This window comes from Mytilus edulis, chromosome 1, assembly GCF_963676685.1.
Source record: "Mytilus edulis chromosome 1, xbMytEdul2.2, whole genome shotgun sequence".
Lineage (NCBI taxonomy): Eukaryota > Metazoa > Mollusca > Bivalvia > Mytilida > Mytilidae > Mytilus > Mytilus edulis.
This window is the reverse complement of record NC_092344.1, coordinates 32,112,348-32,127,273: the sequence shown is the minus strand read 5'-3', so window position 1 is coordinate 32,127,273 and position 14,926 is coordinate 32,112,348. Positions and strand designations below refer to the sequence as shown.

At 31.8% G+C, this 14,926-nt stretch overlaps 1 protein-coding gene across 2 annotated transcripts in view; it reads right to left on the bottom strand.

The window, feature by feature from the left end:
* Positions 1-1,351: 1,351 nt before the first annotated feature.
* Positions 1,352-14,926, bottom strand: part of LOC139529900 (uncharacterized) — a 49,680-nt gene continuing 36,105 nt past the window's right edge. For both annotated transcript variants that reach the window (XM_071325863.1, XM_071325870.1), the window contains exons 11-15: positions 6,934-7,104; positions 5,863-6,127; positions 3,517-3,686; positions 2,090-2,274; positions 1,352-1,673 (exon numbers count right to left, since the gene is read on the bottom strand). In XM_071325863.1, coding sequence (XP_071181964.1) covers positions 1,547-1,673; positions 2,090-2,274; positions 3,517-3,686; positions 5,863-6,127; positions 6,934-7,104 — 918 coding nt within the window. In that variant the 3' untranslated portion in view covers positions 1,352-1,546. The remainder of the gene's footprint in view (positions 1,674-2,089; positions 2,275-3,516; positions 3,687-5,862; positions 6,128-6,933; positions 7,105-14,926) is intronic.

The following is a 14,926-nucleotide window of genomic DNA, read 5'->3' as shown; positions in this document are numbered from 1 at the left end:
GGAAGCCAAAAGTGTAAATATTTTTTACAACCCAAAGAGAGTCAAACGGTCCCTTTGAATGTATTACTGGATATGCAAGTTATATTCCACTGGACATGAACCGCCTATTGTTTATTCAAATTAAAATAGTTTGGTAATATGTTTTTATTTGAGTCAGTGGTATCATATAAATAGAACTGACCATAATAATTATAGTATCTTAGAAACAATATACACTCTTGGTATGGCGATATCAAACAAGAGCAACATCTCTTACAACTGCAAACCATTTACATTCCATTTCTTAACCACAGCTTGGTTTATCACAGCATGATATGGGCACAATTAAATAAATAACTGTTTTCAAAACTTTACATTTTTGAAATACTACGTTTTTTTCTACCTAAGAAATAGATTACCTTAGCTGTTTTTGTCCAAACTTTAGGAATAGTTGGTCCTCAATGCTCTTTGTTTGGCTTCTTTACTTTGTTAACCTGAGCGTCACTGATGAGACTTGTGTGGACGAAACATGCGTCTGGCATATTAAATCATAAGCCTGGTACCATTAACTATTATCATGTCGTAATGTTCTATTGTATTGATTATTTGTGTATTTCTCTGTCCTGTATATTCTTCCATTTAATTTTATTGTAGTCCCGTCATGTAATGTTGTCATTTTAGTATTATATTTAATATTGCCATTAAAATTTGAGGTTTGGCTAGCCATAAAACCAGGTTCAACCCACTGTTTTCTTAAAATGTCCTGAACCAAGTCAATTATTATGGTATAGTTCGTGTCTGTGTGTCTTGCGTTGTCGTTTGCTTTTTTTTTGTTTCGTTGTTTTCCTCTTATATTTGATGTGTTTCCCTCACTTTTAGTTTGTAAACCGGATCTTTTTCTCTCAATTGATGTATGACTTTCGAACAACGGTATATTATAGTTGTCTTTATTTACTCTTTAACTTCGTACTTTATTCAACCCTTTCAACGTTTTTTCTTATTCGAGCATCACTGATGAGTCTTTTGTAGACGAAACGCGCATCCGGCGCAAATACAAAATTTCAATATTGATATCTATGATAAGTTTATATACAATTGCAATTATAATTTTATATATATATATAATATATACAGGTGCACTCAAAAACAGTGATATCAATACCCAATACTAACAGTACACCTTATGGCTAAAAAACTAAGAGTTATACAACTTTACATACAACTTGTAAACGTAAATAAATGTAGTATCTTTAACTATTGCTTACTCGACCGTAGACACATATTTCGACCAAAAGATTGGGTTTTCTGATTGACAACCCTGATTCAACCGATGTGTGGCCGTATTCAAATTATAGACAACACAATGAATATACCCTATGGGTGAGTTTTATTATTAGTTCACTAGAACAAATACATTATCTTTATCACTCGATATGTGTTTGAATAGAAAAAGCAACGTCAAGGTAATGCCATATTGCACATATTGCATTAGGTAACTCAAAGAGTATTTACAGTTGACACATGTTTGTGTAAGCATGTAAATAGGGTTAAGTTTTATTTCAAGTTTTTATTTCAAATTTGCTAAGAATTTTTTAGCATCTCTTTCAAGATGGACATACTTTTCATCAATCCCCGACTTCTGCCTGGTTAGATTATGATATGGAAAGGCTGGATCTAGTATGTAAGGCGGAGACCTGAAAATGCAATTCAAGATAGTATCGGCAATTGTTTTAAATGATAATTAGACTGACATGATCAGGACTAGTAGCTTACCATAACTTCAATCCCTATTTATAGTCATCATTATGACAATGCATTCGTTTAATAATTATTATTTTCTCTAATACAAACATAAATGTGTATGGCACACGGAAGGAAAATGATCAGGTTAATGACATAGCTACTACAAATACACGACATATCATAATCGTTAATATAAATGACATAAACTATGAAAGCAACACGTGATTTGAAAGAAAAGATGGCATACAGATACATTTAAACTGAACCAGGAATATAAGAAGGAATATCATAAGTAGATGTAAAGAGCTAACTACACTTTTGGTCATTACAAAATCGTATCACCGTATAAAGATGATAATAAACTTACGGTAGATAAAAACTTGATGGTGTATAATATTTGTCCCAGGACACTTTCAAATTTTTAAGGTCTGAAAGTTTCGTAAAGACAGCTTTCATCAAATCAAGGGTCTTCATTTTACCAGTTGGCGGTTTACCCATTTCTTCATATGCCTTTATAACCAACAGTTCTGCCGCATATGACTTCAGCACATGCTGAAAAATAATATGTTTCACATTGACTATATTATGGTAACATATTTGCAAAAGAGGGACGAAAGATACCAAAGGAATAGTCAACACCGCATCTTAATAAATATTTGAGTTTGCATGTAATAAACCGGTGCTGTCCGATGAGCCCATGATTTGGTAATTTCATGCAAATTTAAATTGTTACAAAATTAATTTTGAATTTGTAAATGACATTTAAGGTAGCACAATACAAAGAGTTTTTTACTTCCAATCACCAACCTTTAAAAGGCTGTAACTTTCTTATGAATGCATAATAAATAATTAAAGAGGTATATATAGATAGATAAAAGATTAATCTTTTAAATGAATGCAATATTTTTATTACGCAATTATTATGTAATCAATTATTATGTAATTAGTGGCAAAATCTCGGTCACTTCACTTGAATGAATTTAGCTCTAATATCTTTTTAACTATACAGAAAAATTTAACGAAATCTTAATCAACACAATATGGGCTTCAAAAGGGTGTCTTAAATTGTCCCTATGGTATTTCATTCTCTCACAAATCTCTAATTAGTGTAAACATCCTAACCACATACAAGAAGATAATGTTTAATTAGGTGAAAAATTTGTTCTATACATTCTATCTGAAATCTGAGACACTCTTTTGTAGATAATGGTCATAGGAACAACATATAATAAAATCAACCCTCTAGGAATACCTATGCAGAAGCTAATTTAAATTGAAAGTGGAAATTTGGTGAAAAATATTTTAGACTCAGTTAACATGATAATTGGTTACATAATTGTTGAATAATACTAACATTGCATTAATTTGGAAGAGTAATCTGTTAGCTATCCATAACTACCACTTTTATAAATTTTCAAGCATTATTAAGAAAGTTACAGCATTTTAAAACTTGGAGTTGGATTGTGCTACCTTAAATCAAAAGTCGGTAAAGTTGTAATGCAGATAAAGTATTTACCAATTGGTTTAAATCTAATTCTGGAATTACGACAAACCTTAAAATTTCAAAAAATAATTTGGTACCACGTGTAAATACGGCGGAGTGGCAACGGCATATCAGAATACGGTGGGTTTATCATTACCCTGAAAAATCCTACATTCTTAATTTTTTTCTAGTTTGAATAACGAATAAAAAAATAGACTTTTTGTAGACGAAACGCGTGTCTGGAGTACAACATTTTATCTTTGATGAAATTATGTATAGTAATACTGCAAGAGAATGAATCACATGTGTACCTCACGAGTTTTTATCCAGTACTTCAGAAGTCTTATTGATCTCTTGATTTTTTCATCCTCCTTGCTTACGAAGTCCACTTGCAATGGGGCTAAACATTTAAAGTAATATTCTCTCAGGTCCGCTCTTGCTTTCATTTGTTGGTAAATTTGATTCATCTTTGCTCTTGAACCTTTGAAGATTTTCATTTATAAATTTGAAAACAATAAAATATCTATGGTGAGTTTATTTACATAATAAAACCTCAATATTATACTTGATAAAATGAATTCGTGATATATGCGTTAAAGTAAAGTATTTTGATAACGGTCAATATGGCATAGGACATTATCTGTCATCATATAAAGTTTCATTGAAAAACTATAAAATTCTTCTCACTTAAAGAATTATCATTATTATATGTAACAAGAGTGCACACACTGAAATGTCTCGCCTTCTTTACTAATCATTGATATTATGTTGATAGTCCTAAGTATAAAGCTTTATTACAACTGTCACATAAACGTTACATTAACCAAGATAACTAAACAAAGACCAATGAACCATGAAAATGAGGTCAAGGTCAGATGAACCATGCCAGGCTGACATGTACAGCTAACAATGTTTCCATAAAACAAATATAGTTGACCTAATACTTATAGTTTAAGAAAAATAGACTAAAACACAAAAACTTAACACTGAGCAATGAACCGTGAAAATGAGGTCAAGGTCAAATAAAACCTGCGCGACTAATATATAAATCATAAAATATTTCCATACACTAAATATAGTTCACCTATGGCGTATAGTATCAGATAAAAAGACCAAAACTGAAAAACTTAACTTTGACCACTGAACCATGAAAATGAGGTCAAGGTCAGTTGACATCTGTCCGCTAGACATGTTTACCTTACAATCATTCCATACAACAAATATAGTAGACCTATTGCATAAAGTATGAGAAAAACAGACCAAAACACAAAAACTTAACTAGAACCACCGAACCATGAAAATGAGGCCAAGGTCAGATGACATCTGCCAGTTGGTCATGTACACCTTACAGTTCTGCCATACACCGAATATACTAGCCCTATTGCTTATAGTATCTGAGACATGGACTTGACCACCAAAACTTAACCTTGTTCACTGAGCCATGAAATGAGGTCGAGGTCAAGTGAAAACTGTCTGACGGGCAAGAGGACCTTGCAAGGTACGCACATACCAAATATAGTTATTCTATTACTTATAATAAGAGAGAACTCAACATTACAAAAAATATGAACTTTTTTTTCAAGTGGTCACTGAACCATGAAAATGAGGTCAAGGACATTGGACATGTGACTGACGGAAACTTCGTAACATGAGGCATCTATATACAAAGTATGAAGCATCCAGGTCTTCCACCTTCTAAAATATAAAGCTTTTAAGAAGTGAGCTAACACCGCCGCCGCCGCCGCCGCCGCCGGATCACTATCCCTATGTCGAGCTTTCTGCAACAAAAGTTGCAGGCTCGACAAAAAACGAGGCTGGATTATTATCATTTAACCAGCAAAAAAAATACTTGCGACGGTTTTAAGAAAGAAAAACAAAATCATTACACACGACATGTTTTATCAATTAATCTCTACCCGGTGTGTTAGAGTTTTCAGCAGTCAAGGTTTGTGAAACAAATTGAGTACTGCCAAAATCATCCTAAATCAACTTTATGTCCTATATTTTCTCCCATTTATTTGTATTTTATCCTGTCATGTATTGTTGTCATTTTAACGTTATATTTAACATTGCCATTAAAGCGGGAAGTTTGGCATGCCACAAAACCTGGTCAAACCTATCATTTGTTTCTTAAAATGTCCTGTGCAAAGTCAGGAAAATGGCCATTGTTATATTATACTTCGTTTCTGTGTTTGTTACATTTTAATGTTGTGTTTATGTTGTGTCGTAGTTTTCCTCTTATATTTGATGCGTTTCACTCAGTTTTAGTTTCTAACCCAGATTTGTTTTTTTCTCAATCGATTTATGAATTTCGAACAGCGATACACTACTGTTGCATTTATGTATCCCAGTTATCAAAAAAAGTGTTCAGATCAAGAAAGACTACAAAAAATCTGACGGACATGGGGAAAAATGATTCAGGGCCGTCAAATCTTGCAGAACCTAAATACAGAAAATAACAATGTATTTTTTTAATCGTAATAAAAATGAACGACATACTTGCAGATTGATGTTAAGCAAACACAAATTTATATAATTTATACATGATGTCAATTATTTATAGACACCTCGCAAATTAGAAAATTTTGTATTGCATATATACTTCTCTATGTTATTCCTTCTTACATTTCCATCGATCCTAAATAGTATTTACTTACGATTTCCAGTATCTAATTGAATGATTGGAAGAAGGTCGACCTCGTTGAGCTGGCCTTTAACTTCAATGTCAAACTGTATCGTGAACGGTTTGCGTTTAACAGATTTGATCGTATGTGGAGAATGAACCAGAACAGACTGTAGTTCCTTTAGTAGATCTGGTAATTTGGATTTAAGCATTTCAATAGATGATATATCTGTGTAAACAAATAATAAATCTGCATCCGAACTACCTCTGACAGCTGTTCCTTTGCCAAGTGATCCACCCTTTAAAAATTAACAACTATGGTTATCAACTGACATATTCCTGACTTAGTACCGATTCAGTTTTCTTATGTAGAAAATGGTGGATTAACCTGGTTTTGTAGGTAGCTGAATTTTCTCAATTTTATGGCTGACGCATAAAAGTTCATTATATTGACACCTAGGTGTGAACAAAACATACAGACATAAAAAGTTAAAATGTCAAAAATAGGGATACAGAAGTCAACATTCTGCGAGCTCTTTGAAGGCAACCGAAACATAACTTTATAGATAGATGTTATAATTATAAATAAATACATATACATATTACATATTCAAAGGTAGTATAAATGCCATTTTTTGCACTGGACATATGAAAACAACTAAACTCAATCATAATTAGATAAATTTCAATCCTACCATAATAATCATGATTTCAGCTGATTTCCGTTTTATATCTCTTTGTAATTTGTGCAAACAAAAGTTATTTCCTGAGTTAAATTTGTAAAACAATGGATTTGATAATATTATAAAAGCTATTTATCAATATCTAATTGGGTCGCAACCAAAATCAACTGATTGGTAAGTTATCTGGATCAAGTCATATAAATTTGGAGTGTAAACATTGAGAACAGTAAGCGACAATTACATCACAGTTCTTTGCTCTAAAGAAGCATAAGTACATGTACTATTTACTTGATAGAATTAAAGTGGCATACAATATAACAAACACAAACGGGTATGCAAGAAAATTGAATCGCAGCACAGTGATACGGTTCAACTATAAATATGGGTCTAATGTAAGAAAACTATGAGGTCTGATACTTTACCTTTACAGTAGAGCCTATTTTGTGATCCACACTTTTAGATTTCATTAGCTCTGCCACAGTGTTTATAACCGACTTTGTCTGACTAACATAAGATGAATCAGGGTTTACAATCCTGTCTATGAAGCTCTCAAGGGATTCCCCTGAATCTAACATTTCATTAAAACTGCTTGCCTACAATGATACATATAGTTTAAATGAAAATGATTGATTAAATATATAATAATCAATATTGTTCACCTTTCTTGTATTACAAAGATAACAAATGAATGTTCGAACATCATTGAAAATCGAGGGAAAGATATCTACGAACACACACCCTTCCACAAGACTGATTGAAATATCCTTGACTGAGCATGACACTAACGAAAATTGGATCAAATTTGATATAAAACATTCCGAACAAACGCAATACATCTAATTAAACCGTCTATTCAAACAAAAACTCACACACATTTATATGGATACAAATTTTGCATACTTTTGTTTGTCCTCTCGTCGTTTTTTGGTTCTTGTCATGTAACTGTTAGTTTTTTTCGTCTTATGAGTTTATATATCTCCTCGGTATCTTTTGCCTCTCTTTTTTATGACAGAACGTGGCTGCGTATTTACACATCCATGCCAACTGTAATTAAAACTAGTATAATTCAAAAATTCCTGAACAAGTCTGTCGGCCTTTGACCTACCCTCGTTGTGATCTATGAATGTGATGGTAAGTTTTGTAAGATCAGCTTGGGCATGGAATTGTTATTTTTACAGATCAGCTAAATTATCTATAGTAAAGGATCCTACAAATTAATGTAAGATACAGTCACAGAAAATAATTATATTTATAAGTACGTCTGAGCCAGTGACAACTCCACAACAGATTTATCCATCGGATCACCAGCAGTGAATGTGATACATGGCTGTGTACATTATGTATATACAACTCGTCTAAACATCAACCCAACAATGTTAGATCTGTAAATTTGCTTTTGCAAATTTTTTGTTCTACCCTCGTCGGGATTCGAACCCATGCTACTGAAATATCGTGACACCAAATCGCCTACACTGTAGCCGTCCCGCTAGACCACACAACCAGCTGGGCATCATAAAAAAAAGAAGCTTTCAGTGGCCGGATGTTACCTTTCAACGTCAGTTTTAATCTAGCGTCGTACTACAAAACATGATATATAAGGCATGGAGATGTTATTGTTACAGATCAGCTAAATTATCTATAGTAAAGGATCCTACAAATTAATGTAAGATACAGTCAAAGAAAATAATTATATTTATAAGTACGTCTGAGCCAGTGACAACTCCACAACAGATTTATTCATCGGATCCCCAGCAGTGAATGTGATACATGGCTGTGTACATTATGTATATACAACTCGTCTAAACATCAACCCAACAATGTTAGATCTGTAAATTTGCTTTTGCAAATTTTTTGTTCTACCCTCGTCGGGATTCGAATCCATGCAACTAAGATATCGTGACACCAAATCGCCTACACCTGTAGCCGTCCCGCTAGACCACACGACCACCTGGGCTTCATAAAAAAAGAAGCTTTTAGTGGCCGGGTGTTACCTTTCCACGTCAGTTTTAATCTAGCGTCGTACTACAAAACATGATATATAAGGCATGGAGATGTTATTGTTACAGATCAGCTAAGTTATCTATAGTAAAGGTCTTACAAATTAATGTTAGATACAGTCACAGAAAGTAATTATATTTATAAGTACGTCTGAGCCAGTATCAACTCTACAGCAGATTTATCCAGCGGATCACCAGCAGTGATGATGATACATGGATGTGTACATCATGTATATACAACTCGTCTAAACATCAACCCAACAATATTAGATCTGTAAATTTGCTTTCGCACATTTTTTGTTCTTCCCTGGTCGGGATTCGAACCCATGCTACTGAGATATCGTGACACCAAATCGCCTGCACTGTAGCCGTCCCATTAGACCACACGAACATCTCGGCTTCATAAAAATGAAACTTTTGGTGGCCGGTTGTTACCTTTCAACGTCAGTTTTAATCTAGCGTCGTACTACAATACATGATATATAAGGCATGGAGATGTTATTTTTACAGATCAGCTAAATTACCATAATAAAGGATCCTACAAATTAATGTAAGAGACAGTCACAAAAAATAATTATATTAATAAGTACGTCTGAGCCAGTGACAACTCTACAACAGATTTATCCATCGGATCACCAGCAGTGATGGTGATACATGACTTTGTACATTATGTATATACAACTCGTCTAAACATGAACCCAACAATGTTAGATCTGTAAATTTGCTTTCGCAAATTTTTTGTTCTTCCCTCGCAGGAATTCGAACCCATATTACTATATACTATTTTCACTTTTTTGGTCTTTTTGAAAATGTTGTTTGTGCTGTATTTAGACCCTTCTGCAACGAAATTTGTTTTACATGCAAACGTATAAAAATTGCAGTTTTTCTCTAAAGCGATCATAGGTTTGAACGTAGTATTCAATTAAGACTTGTATATATATATATATAAACAAGTCTAAGATATACACACACATTTGTATTAAAATAAGAAATAAGAAGATGCGGTGTACACGGGAGATGACAGGATGTAGAGATACACATATATAGGACAAGCTATATGGCCTTCAAAAATGATTCTAATCAATACAACAAGTCGAACTATAAAAACTCACAAATGACAAATGTAGAAAAAGTCGAACTAGTGAACACAACACAACAAACAAAGAAAAAATATGATATAAATAAAATAAGAAAGTATCAATAGTACACTGATGCAGTGATGCCCCAATCATACTATCATTTTCTATGTTCAGTGGACCGTGAAATTGGAGTCAAAGCTCTAATTTATCAATAAAATAACCAATATGACAATTTCAGAATTCTCATATACATGTATGTAAATAGCCTTAAAGATCAACTTATTGATATTTCAGACTTGGACAAACATGCAATTATGTTGCCAGCCTGCTTTTCAAATTGGAATCATCCAACAGATATAGTATGGGGGCATGCACATCATCAGCATGCAGTTGGGTAGTTGCCAAAAAAATGAAAGATATGAAACCCAAACTGCTTGCCAGCATGCATCCAAAGAAATAAAACAGATAAAAGTCAGGTTCGTTTTACATCCTCTTGAATAACACATCAAAGGGATAAACTACTTAAATAATCCACATACATACAAAGACAAATTACAAAACATGTTCCAGTTAAATATATTATTGTATTGTGTTAAATTTAAAACATTTTGTCTGGCAAATCATTTAGTATCAACCAGGCATACACAAGAAACGAATTAAATAAAAAGAATTTAACTGCATACATTTGTAACTCTTAAAAACCTTTGTCATAACCAACGAGATTCAACAAAATGCTTTTATTTAATGTTTTACAGAATTTATGGTTAAACAATAATATCAGATTATTACATGACATTTTTTCATATCGCATGTATTATCAGCCCTAGGTTCAATATCAGCCCAAGAGCCGCCTGGCTCGAGGGCATTTATAGACCGAGGGCTGATAATACATGCGATATGAAAAATGACATGTTATGATCTTTTTATCATATGCTTCAACAATGGAGAAAAAATAACAGATTCATATATATTTATTCTTTTTCGTGGTTCCCAAATAGAAGTTCAAAGAGTGAAAAGTTCACGGACGTCAGACCCCAAATTTAGTACATTCGATATGAAATCTTTCTATAATATGCCTCAACAAAGAAGAAAAATATCAAACGAATCGACAAAAATATGCGTAATGAACACTGTTTGGAAAAGTCACCTTTTTTAAAATAACTTTCTAAATTACGTTTGAAACTTATAAAACTGCATTTATTTAATATTTTTTAATTTTTTTAATTTTTTATTATTATTTTACACAATATACTTTCCAGTATCCAAATAATTGTTTTGTACACTATTTTGTAATGTTTTTCGTAGCATTGAGGTATATTTTCCGGAATTTGCCGAGTATCACCGGAATGCCATGCGATAACGTTACGGAAAGGCATGTGATAACAAACGAAGTATGTGATAAACTTTTCATATCAGCCCGCTAAGCACCAATTCGAAAAATATGGAAGTTACGTTAATTTAATGCTATTATGATATAATAAAAATCATATGTTCTTTAGTCTAAGTATATGATAAACAATATTATCACATATTTGTTACGAATACGTTGGTTTTGCATATGTATTAACCTCAAAATTGTGGTACATTAGAATAGGATATTTCATCAAAATGGGAGGGGGGATAGAGACACGGTTTGCGCCACCCCCCTTAATCCGTAACTTGGTATAAGGTTATATCTAAATAATATATAAATTCTCTGCAACTTGATACGAATTCAGAGGTCAAACCCTTAACAGATAGGGCAAGTATTGACACAAAATTGACTAAACATAAAAAATTTGATTCAGACTGAAATTGGATGGTGATTGAATATTTGACATTGAATGAATGGTCAAATTGGATAGAACATGGTCCAATATAAAAAAATCTAAATACATGGTTAGATATATCATAGCAAAGATACCGTAGATATCACTTTTTTGTGAAATTAAAAAAGAAAAATGATCCGCACGGTGTAGCTTGATACGACCGCAGAGTTCAAACTCAGAACAGTTGGGGCAAGTATGAACACAGCATTCCAGCTTGATACAGCTCTGAATTTGGATTGTGATCAAATATTTGACACAGCATAGGTTTCTGACACAGAATGGATATAGTCAAATTGAACTTGAAAATTCTAAATTTAGCTATTATGGTTCAATATCCAAAATCTAAATCTATGAAAAGATTCAGCATATCAAAGAATCCCAAGAATTCAATTTTTGATGAAATCAAACAAACTTTAATTTTGGACCCTTTGACCTCAATGTGGACTAATTTGATAAAGGGGCCCAAAAAAAAAATACATGGTTAGATTTAGCATATCAAAGAACCCCATATATTCAATTTTTTGTTGAAATCAAACAAAGTGAAATTTTTGGACCCAAAATTTGGACAAACTTGAAAATTGGGCCCATGATCAACAATTTCAATACATGTTTGAATTCAGCATGTCAAAGAACCTAAATAATTCAATGTTTGTTAAAATGAAACTAAGCTAAATTTTGAACCCTTTGACCTGAATGTAAACCAGTTTGGAAACGGGACCCAAAATTAAAAATCTTAATCATGTTAATACACATTTAGATTCGGCATATTAAAGAACCCCAATTCAATTTTGGATGAAATCAAAAAAAGTTTAAATTTGGACTCTTTTGACCTCAATGTTGACCAATTTGATAAAGGGGCAAAAAATCAAAAATTTAAATACATAGTTAGATTCAGCATATCAAAGAACCCCATAAATTCATTTTTTGTTGAAATCAAATAAAGTTTAATTTTGGACCTTTGAACCTCAATATGGACAAATTTAAAAACGGGGCCCAAAATCCTCTAATTCATAAACAGTTGGCCATAACCCAAAAAATCAACCCTAACCTTAATTTTTTGCTATGGAACCTTGTGGTACAATTTCAGAAAGATCCATACACTTACACACAAGTTGTTTTCTGGAAACTAGAAAATTCTTACTTTGACCCCTTTTAGGCCCTTAATTCCCAAACTGTTGGGACCATAACCCCCAAAATCCCAATTTTTTTGCGGTCGTATAAAAATTGGACCCTTTGGACCACATTGTAAACCAATTTGAAACGCAGGTCTAAAAATTAAAAATCTTATACACTATTAGAATGACACGAATGAACAAATCGAAGAACCCAAAGAATTTATTTTTATTGAAATTTTTGTGCTCTAATATATTTATGATATTTTTGTAGCAGGGTTTTTTTAAATAAAAAATACAAATAGCATGTTAGTAAGTAATAAATGAAACTCTTTATATTTTCTAATGCAGGATTACCCAAAAGATGATGTTAATGAACATGATGAACATCATACAGAAGAAATTACAGAAGATCATAAAGAAACAGAATATCCCACTGGACCCGAAACAGAAGATCCCACCAGAACAGAAACATATAATTTACCTATTTCTAATTATACATTGCATTTTATAACTTCTAATTTCAATCAAAGACATCATGTTATGATTTTTTAATTTTTTTTACCTAAACTAACAGATGATAAGGTGTTTTTTATTATTGAAAAATCTACTGTAGGTCAACATGATAATTGTAATTAGTTTTCACTCAGAAAGGGACGCTGTACTAACAGCATCCAAATTTTATCAAATTTTTACTAAAGTTAACTCTATTAAATCTAAATCTTCAGTTGATTGCAATTCTTTAATTAAAATTGTGATTGGATACACAAGTGTTCACCCAAATATTAAATCTTTAAAACATTGTCGTGAAACAGAACCTATTTCTGTTGATAACTATATTTCAATTTATAAAAAAACCCCGTAGAAATGTGACTTTCAGAAAATGTTGAATGTTTGTAGACCAAAATAAATGTTTTTTATCTGCCACACCAGACCTCTTAGTATCTTGTTCTTGTTGTGGTGATGGATTGTTAGAAATCGAATCAAAATGCCCTGGTGTACCTTTATGTTCAGACTGTACTGGTTTTTGTTCCTGTCATCTTCCAGGATATAGTGTTTATAAAAATAATACATTTTCTGTTAAACATAATCATTCTTTTTATACGCAAGTTAGCCATAAATGGCAGAAAATGGTGTAATTTGTTTGTCTTTTACTGTAAATGGCTACTTACAACAAAGAATTGTGTTAGATGTGGAAAGCTTTTATAATGTGTTATTTCCTAATTTGAAGTATTTCTTTATAAATTGTATTTTACCAGAACTACTGATTCCTATATTAAACTCTGTAGAACAGTCACCAGAATCAATGGAGGCTGAAACATTTGTATGAAACACACAAACTTAATTCTGTCCTATTTGTAAAAATGTAATAAAAGATACTGAAAATGTCTCTAAATACAATGAAAGAAGTGTTAGATGTGATCAATGTGAAATGTGGTATCATTTTCCTTGTGTCAAGTTCACAAAAACTGATTCAAAGAAAAAGACATGGATTTGTAGATAATATAGATATGTAAAATACAATATTTTTCAATGATATGGGGATAAAAAGTTAGATCTTTTTTCAATATAATTCAGCTGTTACAAAGTTAATGTAATTTCCAATTAGGTAAAATGTTAATAAATTAGTATACTTTGCTAATTATTCTTAGTATATTTTTAATATGATTTGTGAGATATTATTTTTCATCAAAAATTACTTTCCTATTTTTAAAAGGTGCATATATAACATTCTAACATTTCTTATTTGATTTGTTAAAAAAATGTTATAAAAATGAATGATAAAACCAATATTGCTAATACAATATTGGTTTTATCATTCATTTTTATAATATTTGTTGACGGCTTTATTGACCAATATTGAAATTGTTCCCCGCTTAAAATTTTGACCATTATCTAAAAGTAATTCCAAAATCGAATATTACTGTGCAATTTCTCACAAAGCAGTTGTTTATCTTAAAATAATTAAGATTGTTTCAAAAATAACTGTAACAATATGGCAGACAATAGTAAAGATAGATTATTACTCAATCAATATGTGCTTGCAAATAAAACATTGTACATGTAGTAAATATATTGTTAAATTAAGAACCAAATTTGTCTAAAAAAAGCTTCAAAATATATTCAGTCTTTGTATGAAATAACGAGTTACCTTCGTAGTCATATACAATGATATAGACTAACTACTTATTTTCAATAGAAATGCTGGACAAAATAAATTGTTCAACATGATTTATATTTTATACCAGTTTTGTTTGAAAACTGAGCTTCTTTTCAAAGTTGCTCAATGTAGAGTAACAAGTAAAGTTCACAGGTATGTTGATTTTTAAAATCTGGCAATTTTTGAAATAATGATGCCCATAATGAGAGTTACCTCCCATAATTCATTCTTAACTTCATTTTCATATAATAAAGGGTC